Raw genomic sequence first — 17,448 nt, 5'->3', positions numbered from 1 at the left:
ACAAAAATGACCAGTCATGACAAATTCTCTTGAACATATATACATTTGTAGGCTTTGTATATCGCATGAACACTACTCAACCCAATTAATATCCAAATACTTCAGTCCTGCAAGCCATTTTTCTGTATCCTGAGAAATGTATGGCTTAGATGGAGTTTTACTTTCAGCATCAACATCATTTACACCTAAATAATCGTACTTTCTATCCTTGGCAAAGCTTGGTTGTCTATTAGGATGTCTCACTTTTAGTGACAAAAGGCGAGAAACTTCGTGCAGGCCGCCCCATTTCTCGAGTGCCCGTGCAATGTCGTACCTCCCTGCAACAAGGCTTTGTCAATCAATATATTAACACGGCCCTCTGAGAGCGTCTCATACTATCCTAAATATGCATTTACAAGTTCATGCTGTGCTATGTGCATACAATTATATAATTAATGGTTTATCAAACGAGTCCCTGTTACGCCCACCAAAAAGGAAAGAAAAAAAAAAAAGCAACAAAACAAAGCCCCTTCCTGAGAAATTAAAAAAAGAATGAAAGCAGAAGACTATAGAACATATTTAGTAGGCTTTGTACCTGCACGTTCAAAGGACTTCCTACTGGGCATGTACGAAGGATCCATTCCCCAGCTCTTCTGGAACCGATTTATCTGTTTATTTGGCCAAAGAATCAATTTAGTATATCTTTTTCTAACACACCAAGAATCAAGCAAACAGTTCGATTTCTAAAGGCAGATTAGTAGCCATTATATTGAGAATTGTTGGAAGAGGAGTCCAACGTCGGCTAATTAAGGAGATCATGGATTTACAAGTAAGGAATATATCTTCATTGGCACGAGGATTTTTTAGGAAACAAAAAACAAAGTCATGAGAGTTTAAACATGATATCAGAGACATGCCCTTAATTTAGCCATGCTAATAGAATCCTCAAATGTCAAACAAAAAAGTTGGGATGCTCGGAAGTGTAGTTCAAAGAAAGTGATTTAAGTGTCGAACAAAGGGTGTACTTTATTCAAGGTCTCCAGAAAAGGAGTCGATCCTCAATTAAGGGGAGACTATTCGACCATAGGCTTCAGGGGAGACTTTATGGTGTACTTTGTTCGAAGAGAGGATTGTTGGAAAAGGAGTCTCACATCGGCTAATTAAGGGGTTGATCATGGGTTTATAAGTAAGAAACACTATCTCCATTGATACGAGGTCTTTTGGGAGCTTATGCTTAAAGTGGAACATTATATCATTATGGAGTCGTGGTTCCTTAGTGGATTAAAAAAAATTTCACCGGTTTGATTACAAGGACAAAAGGATTCTCCATTTCTAATGTCAACATAAACAATGGAGAATTAAAAGACAGGGTTTCCAACAAGTTACAAGCAAAGCTAAAGCATACCTCTTCCTGCAAATTGTCAAATTTGTCCCAGTAACCCTTCGGCTTGCGGTGCTTATATGCCAAGGAAAGATTCATAAGTGATGCAATCCTTCTGAATCCACCCATGCGTGTGATTGCCTTCTCAATATCCACCCTTCCATGCATGCGAAGTTGCTTTCTCATTGGCATAAATCCTTCCTGCCCATGTTCTGAAATAAACTTCAGCACCTCTGCTTTGAGAACTTCAATGTCTCTTTGTAAGCCAGGAATTTTGGTCCTTGGTCTGTGTGAGCTTCTACCATTGATATCTGAAACTCTCTCACCCGTTGTCGTATGGCCATAGAATTGATTGTTTTGATTTGAAGAACTTTTCTCCTCTGAATCACCTTTCTCAAATGATTCAAAAGAATTTTTTAATCCCCTTTTCTCGATGGAGTCCCGAATTGCACATAAGTTTGAAGGAAGATCTTCATATACCACCTGAATACACATGATAGATTGTAAAAGAATTGAAACTTATATAATATTATTTCTATCTTTCTTTTCTAAATATACTACATTTCTGGTGAGGATCAGATCGCACAACAACTCATACACTTGATCTAGATGAACACAAAGAATAGGATAGAGGCAGTAAGGAACATTGACCAATAATTGAGACCCAATCGAGAGATGTTTCAGCTTATATGCCTACTAATGTTAGAATCACTCCTGCTATTAATATGGGTATTTCCGTCTCCAGAGTAAGATATGTAGTTCAAATTAAAGCCATGAAACAAATAGCCGACAAATCAAAATTGGAATTGGCTCAAACAAGTTTTCCAACCGGCCTTACAAGGAGCTCTAGAAACTCTAACAATGAGTTACATTTACGTACCATCATATGTACACGAAAAAACAAGAATGGAGAAAGTACATTTTGAAAGCACTATCTAAAGAATATATATAGTTTGAGAGAATACATAGAACGGAGAAATTACATTTTCAATTCCTAACGGGTATATATATAGTTTCAGTTTACTGAATATAGCTTTAACAGATATAACCACGTACTATCTATAAATATCTCTGTCAAATTTTTACTAAATAGTCAGCCGACTCCATAACCAAGTATTAACGCTTAGGATCAGTAACTAAATGATAGAAGCAAGATTAGATTGAACCAACACGAAAACAGGAGATTAAAGAGAGAAAATGTAAAAAAGGAACCTCTTCCATAAGAGCCTCAGAAAGAAAGGTATCTTTGTGCATTCTGGACTCCACAGAGTATTTCAAGAGAGTATGATGACTTCCCAACTGCTCAAAATGCCATTTTCCGGTAAGAGAGTCAAAGTCTCCTTCAACCTGTTCAAAGCTAATCTCTTGTTCAAGCTGTTCACACAAGTCCAAAACCACACGAGCGTGCAGAACCATGTATAGTAGACCCTTGCATCCTTCCTGCACATAAAAAAGGTAGCCAACTAAAGAATGCGAACTTTGTTGAATTTCAGCAATTCATGTTCTGATTTTACCTGAACAATGCGAACTTTGTTGCTTTCTCTTGACAGTATCTTGCTGATTGCTAGATTTGGAACTACTCTGCAATCAATTAATTTCACCACTAACAAGATTTGACACTATTCCACAAACAATTAACTACCAAGAACATAGGCATAGATAACTTACTCGGGAAGACTTTCATAAGCAGTCAGGACATTCCAGACTTCACGAACAGGAGCTTTCACAGTTATGCTAGCCACCACACAACGATGAACGCCTCCATTTTCCTTCAGTGAAATTCATCTTATAAGAAACTTCGGCAATTTAAGACCCAGACACAAAATAGGATCATCTCCATAGAAAAACTGTCCGACTTATTCGTTTCTACTACTCTAATGGCCACTGACCATGGGTCTAAAAGGATGTCATCAGTGTTAGAAATCACGACCCTCCACAATAGTATGATATTATCCACTTTGAGCATGAGCTCTCATGGCTTTGCTTTGGGCTTCCCCAAAAGGCCTCCTACCAATGAAGACATTCCCTAAACTAGCCAATGTGGGACTCCCTCCCAATAATCCTCAACAATCTTCCCCTCAAACAAAGTACACTATAGAACGTCCCCCGAGGCCTATGGAGCCCTCAAACAGCCTCCCCTTAATCGAGGCTCGACTCCTTCTCTGGAGTCCTCAAACAAAGTATACCCTTTGTTCTTTTGACTACAGCTTCGAGGCCCACAACTTCTTTGTTCGACATTTGAGGATATTATTGACATGGGTAAGTTAAGGGCATGGGTTTGATACCATGTTAGGAATCACGACCCTCCACAATGGTATGATATTGTCTACTTTGAGTATAAGCTCTTATGACTTTGTTTTGGGCTTCCCCAAAAGGCCTCGTACCAAAGAAGATATATTTCTTAACTTATAAACCATGATCATTCTCTAAATTAGCCAATGTGGGACCCCTCCCAACAATCCTCAACAATCGGTAGATGTCATTACATTTATTAGAGTAGATCCATTATAAAGAAATAACGAATTAGAAGAAAATATTTCTGCAGAAATGATCACAAATTATCCCTATAAATCAGACATTCTAGAGTTGGTTGACATACCAGCAAACCATCAAATCGACGGAGATGAACTTCATCGACCATGCAACGTTTGTCGAGTTTGCAAACTTTCCCAAAAACTCCCCAGTTGCTATTCAATTCGTTAGACAATGGGGGCAAGGTTCCCAAATTGGAACTAGAATTTTCCAGTAATAGTTCATCTTTCTCACATGCCGCACCATTAATTGTATTAGAAAGAATCATGGACTTGGAATCTTCACTGTTTCCTACTCTTTGACCCCCTTCAGAACTCCCTTCAGCTCTACAAGCCAAGGCCCGAAGATTCACAGGAAGATCTGATCTAATTATTCTTTCAAGAAGAATGGCAGGAAAATTAAACCTTGGTATCACATTAACTTCATAAGACAAAATTGTCGGGGATGACCTGCAGAAAGAAGCATTCAAATTTGAAAACAACTCAAACAACATGAAAACAATCTTATAGACAATAATAATTTAAACATACTACCTAGTATCCATAAATAACATAAAAATTACTGGATTTTATATTCTTAAATTTTCAAAATTAGTAAACAAACAAAATTTTACCTTGTACCAGCTTTCAAGGACCATTTGCCTTCAAACTTTTTAAAGTCCCCATCAACCATGGAAAAATGGAGTTCACGACTACCATCCTATGACCAACAGTTGACTAGCGTCAATAGCAACAGAGCTAGTGTATTACACGCATATATATATATATATATATATATATATACATACATATATGTTTTTCTTACAGAATTTAGAAGCTCTTGAAGATCCAAGACAACTCGAGCTTCGATATGCCAATACAATGCTCGTTGCAATCCTCTTTGCTCCAACCATATCCGACCAGGATGTGGACAAGGAATTCTCCCACTGGACTTCATAACAACCAGTCCGTTTAAACGGTAGAGATTAAGAAAACATTGCAAAGAATTCACAATAGCTAGAACAAGATCATTATCGAATATATGAGTTATTGCAGGTCAAATTATCTCGTAAAATGGTTTGGAATCAAAATTTTATTCAGTTGGGAGTTTGTCGTAAAACATATATCATTCCGCCAACCTAAGCATAACTCATCTAACATAAAACATGAATCTTCCGACTGACCGATCATCAAGACAAAGAAAAAACACATACAAATATAAATATTCTTTCTATATTGTTTCATTGGCAATAGTCAATATAACACAACATGTGAGATCCCACTTTAGTTGGAGAGGAGAACGAGAGGAGAACAAAGCATTCTTTATAAGGGCGTGAAAACCTCTCCCTAACAGACGCGTTTTCCTCCCCCTAACAGAGCGTTTTAAAAACTTTGAGGGAAAGTCCAAAGAAAACAATATCCGCTAGCAGTAGGCTTGGGCTGTTTGGGCTTTCCTTTTCAGGTTTTCCCTTCTGAGCTCGCTCAAGGTTTTTAAAGTATCTGCTTGGGACATAACCGAATATATGAGTTATTGTAGGTCAAATTATCCCGTAAAATGGTTTGGAATCAAAAAAAAATTCAGTTGGGAGTTTGTAGTACAACCTATATAATTCAGCCGCATAACTCATCTAACATAAAACATGAATCCTCCAAGATCGTCTAAAAAGGAAAAAACACATACAAATATAAATAGTCTTTCTATATTGTTTCATTGGCAATAATCCAACATATCAGGTGAGATCCCACATCATTTGGATAGGAGAAAGAAGAGAATGTAGCATTTATTTTTATAAGGGTGTGGAAATCTCTCCCTACTGTTTTAAAAACCTTGAGGGTAGTCCAAAAGGGAAAATCCCAAAAAGACAATAACCGCTAGCAGTGAGCGTGAGTTGTTAGAGATTTTCCTTTCGGGTTTTTAAAACGCGTATGTAGGGGGAGGTAATCACACCCTCATAAAGAATACTTTGTTCTCCTCCCCAGCCGACGTGGGATCTCACAATCCACCCCCTTCGGGGCCAGCGTCCTTGCTAATACTCGTTCCCCTCTCCAATCGATGTAGAATCTCACGTTAAAACATCAACATCTTATTTCGTATCACGTCCTAAAGAAAACCAGTTGATGAGAACTTCCAATAACAAGAACAACACATTACAGAAATGTAATTCCAGCAATAAAATTACGAACAAAAAGCATCTCCAGCAAAAAACAAAGAAATCAAAACACAGAAGAAACAATCATTTCTTCAAAAGGCAAAAAGAAATCAGCCACAGTACCTGGAGACAAGATTGGGGATGAAATCCGCAAGCCGCTCATAATCCGTAAGAGCATTCCAAACCGATTCAATCCCAGAATTAACAAAAATACTAGCCCGAATCTGGCGCTCTCTCCACGACACAACCTCCACTTCACAATACACATCTCTCTCCCTCTCTCCCTCTCCCTCCCCATTTCCATCTCGACCACCGTAAACCCCACTCCCTCTCTTCAAACTAAAGCTCTTAGTGAAATACTCACTCGAGTTCCAATCAAATCCTTCGGCAGCAGAAACAGAGACGCATTTGGTGCGCAATGAAAGAGAAGAAGAAGATGAGGTTAGGCAATACTCCGGTTGTCTGGCATAGACCCCGGACGCCGGCGGCAATGACGGCCCCAAATTGAATCTCAAAGGTCTGCAAACAATCATGGTTCATGAACACATCAAGAGAAACAGAATTTCGTTAATGGCGGATTACAGTGAGTGAGTGAGTGAGTGAGTGAGAGTGAAAATGGCGATCAGTTAGAGCGAGAGAGAGAGAGAGAGAGATTGTGACCATTAGTTTTGATTTTTTTGGCGGTTTTCTCTGTCTGGTAGCACAAGAACAAGTGGCTGTAGTGAAAGTTTGTGAACCGGTAGGGGTATTTTCGTCATTTCAGATATGCTTGTGGCTGAGATTGCCGTTACGCCATCGGTCGGATCACGGATGTTTCCTGTAATGATATTTTTGTTTCGGCCCAAAATTACGCAATTCGCCTTCACAAATGTGATTTTTTTTTTTGTTTATTTTGTTTTGTTTTATTTTATTTCATAGTATTAATATTTAATATTAAATTAATCTTTCGAATTTTTTCTTTTCAATTTCATTTTTTTAAGTTAAATTAATAAAAATAACTTTAAATTTTACCAAATACACTATCAAAATTTTAATAACACCTTTAAATTTTTTTATTAAAAAAAAAGTCTTAAACTAAAAATTTAAAAAAAAAAAAAACATTAATATCTTGAATAAGGTTTTAAAAAATACCATTTGAAAAAAATATTTATAATTACTATTGAGTTTTCACCATTTTCACTAATTCTAACTTTAAAAAAAAATTAAGAACATTTTAAATTTTTTTAAGAAAAAATTAAAATACATGTACGGTTAAACCATGTTTTAACACTTTTAAAAACAATTATTAGTCGAACAGGGCTATTACATCGAATGAGTCAGTCTGTCGAGACCCACCACCATTCATTGCATTGGTCTTAGAGGAGCCCTTCGGTGAAAAGCTCTTTCTTGTTTAGAAATATTTCAAATAAATGAGCATCCCGCACAAAATCGTAAACAGTAGTAATTAGTAGGTCTTCTCAATATTCATATTTGAAACATATATGCTTATAATGTAATAAGTATAATTACGACCGATAATAATAAATTAATATAACCCAACCTATATGTACTATATTTATATATTATTCAATTTTCATTGATGTATGTATTTCCCTTGCTGCAAATTTTGTTATATGTACTCAGTATATTTAATTTTTTATAAATATATATTTAGAACATTTGTTTGTGAATATAACTAAGTAGTCTAATTTTTTATCAAAATATAAATAATATATTTAAAATTTTAATTCACAATTTACAGCATCTTGCGTTTGTAGTCCAACGGTTAGGATAATTGCCTTCCAAGCAATAGACCCGGGTTCGACTCCCGGCAAACGCAACTTTTTAATTTCTTTTTTACATCTATTATTTTGTTTTTTGGCAAACCTTTTTTCTTCAAACTTCTTGTGTTTGTAGTACAACGGTTAGGATAATTGTCTTCCAAGCAATGGACTCGACGACTCCCGGCAAACGCAATTTTTTAGTTTCTTTTTTACCTTTTTTGTTCCAAATCTTGCATTTGTAGTTCAACGATTAGGATAATTGCCTTCCAAGCAATAGACCCAGGTTTGACTCCCGACAAACGCAACTTTTCAATTTCTTTTTTACCTCTATTATTTTGTTTTGTGGCAAACCTTTTTTCTTCTAACTTCTTGTGTTTATAGTCCAACGGTTAAGATAATTGACCTCCAAGAAATAGACCCGGGTTCGACTTTCGGTAAATTCAGTTTTCAATCTCATTTTTACAACTATTATTTTGTTTTTTAAAGAAAAAAAGAAAAGTGGTCCCGGAGGAAGGAATGGGAAGCGAGGAGGGGAGTGGGGGCCCACAAGCGTAAAGCCCATTGAATGCAATCACGTGGGCACGAACCCTGCGTCGTACGATGGGGTGCAGAAATCGTAGCCGTCCAATTTCCCAGATGGACCCCACTGCTCCCTCCTTCTTCGTCAATCGCCGTCTTTCCTAATTCCCACATGTCCATCTCCATTTTCTTCCTTCCTTTTCATCCCTCCCTCTTTCCCAAAATGCCCCTCTTTTCCACTCGGTTTAGTTGAGTTGAATTGTAAAGTTGGTCGTTCATATAAATAATTCGAATAGAGTTCACGATCATCCAACCTTTTATTTTCGAGTTAGGTTGACTATTTTTGAGTCGGAATAGACTAAAAAATATCACTCTGCAAGTTGATTTGAATATTTTGTTCGGAACCCAACTCGAACTAAAAAAAATAAACTAGCTCAATTTTTATGATTTAAAGTTTGAGGTGAATAATATGAGTTTATAAAATTATTGAGTCAGTGAACACTCCAACTTCTATCTCGTAATTTATCTTTTAATTAAAAATAAAATACTAAAGTAAATAAATATTTTATTTTGTTATTTCAGCGTATAAAAAATACATAAATTTGATATTAATGTCGAATTTAGTATAGTATTATACTCTTGAACTTTAGTTTACTATTGATTGGGTTGGATTATGATTTTTTTGAACTAATCCAAAATTTCAAGTTGATTGGATTAGGGACCTGATCTTAATAAGATTCGCAATCCAACCTCTTATTTTTTTGGTGTGTTGGGCTAGATTGTCGGGTTGTTTTTTTTTTTTTAATTTTTTTAAAATATATTTTATCCTTACTTTACCGACTAAAATCTCATGAAATTTAAATATCAAATATTTATAAGTCACACTTAATCAAATATATCTGTTACAAACGTTAAATATTGTTCATATTCATAACAATTTTAAAAGGTAGAGTAGGAATAGTGTTAAGTTGGATCGTAAACTCTATTTTTGGGTTTGTTGGATTGACCCAACAAAAATCTGAACTGATTTTCTAGTAATTGGATAGTAGGATACCCTTCAAATTTATAGTTTAAAAGTTGTTATTTGAGTAAAAAATTCAACCCGACTCAAATAAATAAATAAAAAATAAATAAATAAATAAATAAATCTAACTCAACTCAACTTTTATTGTTTAGATCAACTTGTATTTACCCTTAAAATTTAGAGTCCAAAGTTATTATTGAGTCAAAAGTTCAACCCACCTAAAAAAATTACCAAACTTAACCCTTATAATTTAGGTCGGGTAGTCTTAATTATTTGGGTCATTAGATCTTAGTAATACCCTTAAAATTTATGGATTACAAGGTATTATTGAATAAAAAATTCAACCCAACTAAGTATGGTAATCTTAATTGTTCGGGTCATAAAATTTAGTCTAAAAAATTCAAAAAAATCTATCCAACTCAACCTTCTAATTTTGATCGAATAGTCTTAATTGTTCAGGTCATCCGGTTCCCATAATACCCTTATGAGTAAAAAAAAAAAGGGTAATGAAATGAAAGTCACCCGGGGCGTGCGGGTAGGAAGGTAGAAAGCAAACAAAAGGCATTAAAGGAAAAATAATAATAATAAGGTAATAATGAAAAAATGGCATTAAAGACTGACACGTGTGACCACTGCCTATACCAGGTCACTTACTGTCCCATTGACCGGTAACGGCAGGTCATATATCATTTTCTTATCATCACCTCATTACCCTTTTTTTTATATATATTTTTCCTTTAATGTTAAGAAATAGAAATAGAAAATAGAACTGGAAAAGTGTATGATCTTCATTCAGGTTTATCACGTTTAAATAAATACAAACTATTAACTAATACCTAAAAATAGAAAAAAATAATATATCTAACTAAATCTTGTAAATAAATAAAATATACGATTAATCAAATTTATACTAACAACTCCCTAAATATCTCAGATATATTCTAACTAATATATCTCCAAAATATCCTCTCAATACTCCCCTCAAGTTGGAGAGTGTATGTCGATCACACCCAACTTGTCCTTCAAAAGGTCAAATTGCTGTCTTCCCAGAGCTTTAGTAAAAACATCTGCCAATTGCATTTTGGTCGAAATATAACATGGTTTGATGATTCCAGCTTGTAACTTTTCTCGAACTATATGACAATCTATTTCAATGTGTTTCGTACGTTCGTGAAAAACTGGATTGGCTGCTATATGTAATGCTGATTGATTATCACAATATAATAATGCTGGTTCGGACAGTGGAACATTCAAGTCTTGAAGAATGTATCTTAACCAAGTTAACTCTAAACAAGTATTTGCCATAGCTCGATACTCGGCTTCTGCTGATGATCTGGACACATTAGTCTGCTTTTTAAACTTCCAAGAAATAATTGAATTTCCAAGGAAAATGCAGAATCCAGAAATAGACCGTCTGGAAGTTCGACAACCACCCCAGTCAGAATCGCAATATGCTTGTAATCTTAAATTGTTTTCAGATGGCAGTAGGAGTCCTTGACCAGGAGTGCCTTTGATGTACCTCAGAACTCGAAGAGCTGCCTCCCAATGTGGTTTTCTTGGTTCATGCATAAATTGGCTAAGCATACGAACTGAATAAGCTATGTCAGGCCTAGTGACAGTCAAATATATTAATCTGCCAATCAACCGTCTGTATTTACTTGGATCGTTCAATTTCTCTCCTTCAGTTAAAGAAAGTTTCAGATTTTGCTCCATAGGAAATTTGTCTGGACGTGCTCGTGTAAGGCCTGTGTCTTGAAGGATGTCTAGAGCATACTTCCTTTGAGACATAAAAATTTCTTTTCTAGACCGAGAAAATTCAATGCCTAGAAAATATTTCAAATTTCCTAAATCTTTGATAAGAAATTTCTGGAGTAAACTAGTCTTGAGATATTGCATTTCTTTGAGATCATTGCCTGTCAACAGAATATCATCAACATAGATTAGAACTGCAGTGAAAGAAGTACCTTTACTCTTGGTAAACAAAGAGTAGTCTGCTTTGGACTGAGTGTAGCCTGCATTTTGTATAGTTGTAGAAAATATGGAGAACCAATTGCGAGAAGCCTGTTTTAATCCATAAAGAGATTTATGGAGCCGACATACTGTATTCTCCCCCTGTCGGCGAAGACCTGGTGGTAAAGACATATAAACTTCCTCGTCTAGATTACCATGGAGAAAGGCATTTTGAACATCCAACTGATGGGTGAACCATTTTCGAGCAGCAGCAACAGTGAGTAAGCAACGAAGTGTAGTAAGTTTTGCTGTAGAGGAAAATGTTTCTGTGTAATCAATACCTTCAACCTGAGTGTATCCCTTTGCTACAAGTCGAGCTTTATAACGTTCAACAAAACCATCAGAGTTGTATTTAATTTTGTACACCCAGCGACAACCAATAGCTTTATGACCAGGTGGTAGAGGAACGAGAGACCATGTATGATTACGTTCCAAAGCTGCAATTTCATCATTCATAGCCTGCTGCCATAAAGGGTCGCCAACTGCCTCGTCATAGGTTTTAGGTTCTGTCTAGGATGTAATAAGAGCTAGAAAAGCACGTTGAGTAGGAGAAAAACGAGAGAATGAAAGGTAATGATGAAGGGGATACCTGGTGCCAGTGCCGGGACTTGAGCTAGAGGTTAAATGATTGGCTCCAGAAGACATCTCATAATCCTTATGCCAAGCTGGAGGCTGTTTAGTGCGAGTAGAACGTCGGAGTGGAGCTGATGTATCAGGCGGGATAGGATTGGAATCAGTGGGAAAATCTGGAGAAGGTGGAGGAGACGACGAAGTAGTAGGTGAAGGGATAGGAGGTGAAGGAGGAATGGAAGGTGGAGGATGGGAACATGGGTTTTAGTTAGAATTAATTGTAGTATGAGATGAGTGGAGTCTCTTTTAAAAAGTAGTAATAGAGAGTTGATATGCTTAGTCGAAGTTTGTGAAGCTGATGAAAAAGGAAAATCATCTTCACAAAATTTAACATCACGGCTGATAAAGAATTTGTGGGATTGCATGTCATACAATTTGTAACCTTTATGACCACAAGGATATCCTACGAAAACACAAGGAATTGCCCGAGGTTCAAATTTTTGCTTAGGATGTACTATAGTTGCATAACATTTACAACCAAAAACTTTAAGATGATGAAATGTAGGTGATCGTTTGTAGAGTGCTTCAAAGGGTGTCTTGTTAGATAACACTGGTGATGGCGTTCTATTTATAAGATAAACAGCCGTTAAAACGCACTCTCCCCAAAAATTAAGTGAAACCTGTGACTGAAAAAGAAGAGACCTAGCTACATTTAGGATATGGCGATGCTTACGTTCTACAACTCCATTTTGTTGTGGAGTATAGACACAAGTGCGCTGAAATTCAATACCACAAGAAGTAAAGAATGGTTGCAAAGATAGGAACTCAGTCCCATTGTCTGATCGAACTATCTTGATAGTAGTATGAAATTGAGTTTGAACAAATTTAACAAAGTTCATTAACAAATGATGTACTTCTGACTTATGTTGCATTAGAAAAACCCAAGTACATCGAGTAAAATCATCAACAATAGTGAGAAAAAAACGCAAACCAGAATGGGTAGGAATTTTATGTGGTCCCCAAACATCACAATGTATCAGATCAAAGGCAGAATGGGTTGTTATTCAACTTCTTGGGAAAGACAACCTAGTTTGTTTTGCTAACGGGCAGATACTACAATTATGAGAATAACTCGCATTATTAAGATGCAATTGATCAGCTAGAAATTTAAAACGAGAAAAAGAAGGATGACCTAGACGTAAATGTCACAAATCAGATGACTGAGATACTTGATGAGCTGAAGATTTGATTGGAGATGAAGAAATATGATAGAGACCTCCAAATTGTTTACCCGAGCCAATCATCTTCCCCGTAGCCAAGTCCTGCATAACACAAGAATCAAGATAGAAGGTGACATAACATTTCAAGTTATTGGTAAGTTTGCTGATCGACATTAGGTTTAAATTGAATGAAGGCACACATAAAACGTTGTTTAACTTAAGGTTAGGGCTAAGGGAAATATTGCCAGTATGTGACACACGTGCTGTCTCTCCATTAGGCAAATTTATTGTAGACATGATGGCAGCCTTTGGATCAGTCATAACAGAAGATTTTGATACTATATGATCCGTAGCTCCACTATCGAGAATCCATGAATTAGAACTCACAGAGTTAACAGATAATGTAGATATGGGAAACAAACCTGCAACATTGATGTGATTGTCAGAATTACCAGAAGGGTTTTGATTGATTGCAGATAAGGCTTGTGCTATCTGTCGTAATTGCTCAGAAGAAAAATTTGGAATGGAATTAGGTGACTGTTCTCCTGTATTCAACTGTGAAACATCGGCCATATTTGCAGATGATCGGTATCCACGATGATTGTGTTGATTGACTTGTCTTGTTCTTGTAGAATTATTTTTCTGTCGACACCGATCTTCTGTATGTCCCCTTTTATCACAAAACTTACAATGAAACTTAAGAATTCGACACTCATTGATTGGATGACCACTTTTATTGCAGTGTTCACATGATTTGTCCTTGGCGAATTTTGAATATGTTGTTTTCTTCTGCACTGCTGATGCAATCGAGAAATTCTCAGCAGGTTCAGAAGTTACCTGTCGCTGCATCTCTTCTTGTACAAGTAATGAATAAGCTTGCCTCACATTAGGTAATGGAGACGTCATCAATATGTTAGATCTCACCGTTTTATAAGACTCGTTGAGCCCCATGAGCAATTGCATCAACTTGTCTTCTTCGCGTTGATCAATATGTATTTGACGTTGATTACACGTAAATGGTGTGCGGTACGCTTCCAGTTCATCCCAGAGTGCTTTGAGCTTGGTGAAATATGTTGACTGTGCCATGGTTCCTTGTGACATAGTTGCTATCGAGTTTTGTATTTGAAAAATTGCTGGAGCATTCTTTTGTGAGAATTGATCGCGAAGATCAACCCACACTTGATGAGCTGTCTTGGCGTGAATAATGCTTTTAGCGATATCTGCTTCAACAGAATGAGTTAACCAAGATATTATCATACTGTTGCACTGATTCCAGAGTTTCGAATTCGGTTGAATTTGCATCTTGGGGCGGTTCCTCAATTGTGCCATCAATGAAGTCAATTTTCTTTTTGGCAATAAGAGCATGCATAACTGATTTACTCCAAGATTGGTAATTTGCTCCATTTAATTTGATTGGAACAAGTGAATATCCTGGCTGATCAGAGTGATGCATATAGTAAGGATGTGTTAAATCAACATCCGAAATTTTAAAGCTGGATTTGGCTGAGCCCGCCATAAAGGAAACTTTGATATTTACGATCAATGCTCTGATACCATGGGTTAAGAAATAGAAATAGAAAATAGAACTGGAAAAGTGTATGGTTTAAATAGATACAAACTATTAACTAATACCTAAAAATAGAAAAAAATAATATATCTAACTAAATCTTGTAAATAAATAAAATATACGATTAATCAAATTTATACTAACAACTCCCTAAATATCTCAGATATATTCTAACTAATATATCTCCAAAATATCCTCTCAATATTTAATAATCCAATAATAAAAGTTTATTCGAAATTTGAAACTAGGGTTTATTTGACTCATAAGTCTATTTAAAAAAAAATTATTTAATAAACGGTTAAAAGCTCAAATGATTTTATACTATCTCAATATGGTTGTTTTTTTAATAACGGTTCTAGATAGATTAAAAAATTCTTATGCCTCTCAATAATTACGAGATACAAATTTGAAATGTATATATTGACCAAGAACCATTTTTCTGTTGTATTATTTTTGTGAGTTCAGTCGATGAACGAGTTCTTGCTGTGGGAGAGGAAAAGCGATGACATGGAAAATTCTTGAATATCGAGAGAACATTGATCAACATTCAAGAAAAGATCGAGGAGAGCAAGCTCTCCCTTTGTTGAGCTCTGTCATCTCGCTCTTCGAGATCTTGAGGGCTTCTAATCCTTTCATCATGATGCATGAAAGAATTGAGAAAGCCAACAAAAAGATTCGAATCAAGATTTCTAAGGGTGCCAATATTTATACCACAAAGTTTAGTAACTAGTATAAATGAAAGTTGACTGTTTCTTACTGATTCAACATTTGAGTTGCCTTCCCAAGAAGCTGCATCTGGATGGTGGAATCAATGTTGCTACACCATTCCTACCAAATACTTTATGTTACAACAGTAAATATGCAAGAACAATAATCTAGTTTTTATTTGAGGATACAGAAGAAGGTAAAAAAAGTACCAAAGAAAATTCAACTAAATAGTTTTCTTGAATCATAAAAACAAAAGATAAAGACCACAAATATTTAAACCGACAAGAATAAATTTTTAAAATGTTTGTAGAGAAAACTCACATAAAAAGTCACAAGCAGAAGCATATATATCACAAGGAATCAAAACACTAAACGAGACCGTACCAAGCAAAAACATCACAAATATTTAATATCAATATACAAATATCAATACAAACCACAATAAATTAATAAAATAAAGAAAAAGAAAATATGAAACTCCACTAAAGATTATAGATTAAAGAAACATGCAAAATTCACAAAACCACATCATGCAAAAAGGCAAACAATACTTCAAAAATAATACTAAACAAATATGTACGGAGCAGATGCATAATCAAAATATGCAAACAAACAATCACATATTTAGAATCAATATACAAATTGAACAAACTCCAATTGAAAAGCATCCCACCATCTTCCACTCATACAAGTGGAGATACCGTAGGGAGAAGATTAAACAAAATTATACCATCACTTAAAAAAAGGAAAAATGAAAGAGTAGTAAGTGTTTGAAAAAATCTCACACAACAAGATTATTGCCTTGTCTTCCTTTAATATTGTACAAACAAGCCGTAAGTGCTAAAAGATAGAGATATGAGATACTGTCCTATATTATCAATATATACCACAAAGCTTAGTAAATAGTATAACTGAAATTTGACGGTTTCTTATTGATGCAACATTTGAGTTGCCTTCCAAAGAAGCTACATCATTTAGATGAATCAATGTATCACTACACCATTCCTACAAATTACTTTCTGCTACCGAAACAAATACGCAAGAACAATAATCTAGTTTTCATTTGAGGATACATACAAAAAAAATAAATAAATAACTCACATACTCAACGGAACCATACCAAGTAAGAACATCTCAAGTGATCAAAATTGAAACAAACCATCACAAAGATTTAGAATTAATATACAAATATAAAACAAATCATAGTAAATAAATAAAAAAAGAATAGAAAACTATTGAATTAATGAAATTCCACTGAGATTACCGATTAAAGAACTTACAAGACAACATAAGACATGCACGAAAAAATAGAAATAAAAATTACACTTCAAAATCAATATAATATGAGACATATCAAACAAAGGCATAGAAAGAAAAAGGAAGAAAAATATAACAAATAACTCACAAACTACGGTCACAAGTGGAAAAATATGATTGACAAAGCAAATAATATGCATAGAAAGAAAAGGCAAGAAAAACATAAATATAATGAATAACATAAACAAAAATAAAAACAAAATAAAAAAATAAAATATTTCAAATATCAAAGTAAACTATAATAAATAAAAATACAAATATGAAAGTAAACTATAATAAATTTATAAAACGACAAATAAATTATGAAAAAATGGGAAGAACAAGACAAATTAGCAATTAACGAAATTCACATACAATAAAAAAAACAAACCAAAATAAATTATAAAAAAAATAAACACCACAAATCAAAATCAAAGAACACACCAACAAAAGTAAAAAAAAAAAAAAAAAAAAGACATGTACAACACAAAAAGCAAAAAAACAACTAAACATATAAGATCGTATCATTCTGAGAGACTGAAATAAAATGAACAAACAAAACACCAGGGACAAGAGAAAGAAGAAAATCAAATAATTCAACCCCAATATTTCAAATATCAAAGTAAACTATAATAAATAAAAATACAAATATCAAAGTAAACTATAATAAATTTATAAAACGAAAGAAAAAATGGGAAGAACAAGACAAATTAGCAATTAACGAAATTCACATACAATAAAAAAAAAAAAC

General features: G+C 34.8%; 1 protein-coding gene, 1 long non-coding RNA gene and 1 other non-coding gene across 5 annotated transcripts in view; 1 reads left to right on the top strand and 2 right to left on the bottom strand.

Moving 5' to 3' along the window:
- Window positions 1-14: 14 nt before the first annotated feature.
- Window positions 15-6,685, bottom strand: LOC111465941. 3 transcript variants are annotated; one of them, XM_023110421.1, is made up of 10 exons: window positions 6,144-6,685; window positions 4,680-4,833; window positions 4,506-4,591; window positions 3,960-4,341; window positions 3,029-3,129; window positions 2,875-2,941; window positions 2,573-2,800; window positions 1,385-1,843; window positions 575-647; window positions 15-317 (listed from the first exon to the last, which is right to left on the bottom strand). In XM_023110421.1, the coding sequence occupies exons 1-10, from the start codon at window positions 6,551-6,553 to the stop codon at window positions 73-75; spliced, it is 2,205 nt and encodes a 734-aa protein (XP_022966189.1). In that variant the 5' UTR covers window positions 6,554-6,685; the 3' UTR covers window positions 15-72. The 3 variants fall into 3 exon arrangements, with proteins under 3 accessions (XP_022966189.1, XP_022966190.1, XP_022966191.1); XM_023110422.1 differs by having other exon boundaries at window positions 4,697-4,817; XM_023110423.1 differs by having other exon boundaries at window positions 4,680-4,817; window positions 6,144-6,282.
- Window positions 6,686-7,767: 1,082 nt separating this feature from the next.
- TRNAG-UCC lies at window positions 7,768-7,839 on the top strand. Its single transcript has one exon. It is a non-coding gene; the product is annotated as a tRNA-Gly (tRNA).
- A 7,553-nt stretch (window positions 7,840-15,392) lies between these two features.
- The window catches only part of LOC111466158, a 4,391-nt gene continuing 2,335 nt past the window's right edge, over window positions 15,393-17,448 (bottom strand). Inside the window, exon 2 of the long non-coding RNA XR_002714337.1 lies at window positions 15,393-15,521. This is a non-coding gene — a long non-coding RNA (uncharacterized LOC111466158). The remainder of the gene's footprint in view (window positions 15,522-17,448) is intronic.

The sequence above is a fragment of the Cucurbita maxima genome, unplaced genomic scaffold (genome assembly GCF_002738345.1).
Source record: "Cucurbita maxima cultivar Rimu unplaced genomic scaffold, Cmax_1.0 Cma_Scf00030, whole genome shotgun sequence".
In the NCBI taxonomy this organism is placed as follows: Eukaryota; Viridiplantae; Streptophyta; class Magnoliopsida; order Cucurbitales; family Cucurbitaceae; genus Cucurbita; species Cucurbita maxima.
Note: the sequence above shows the minus strand (reverse complement) of the source record. Positions and strands in the feature narration are given on the sequence as shown.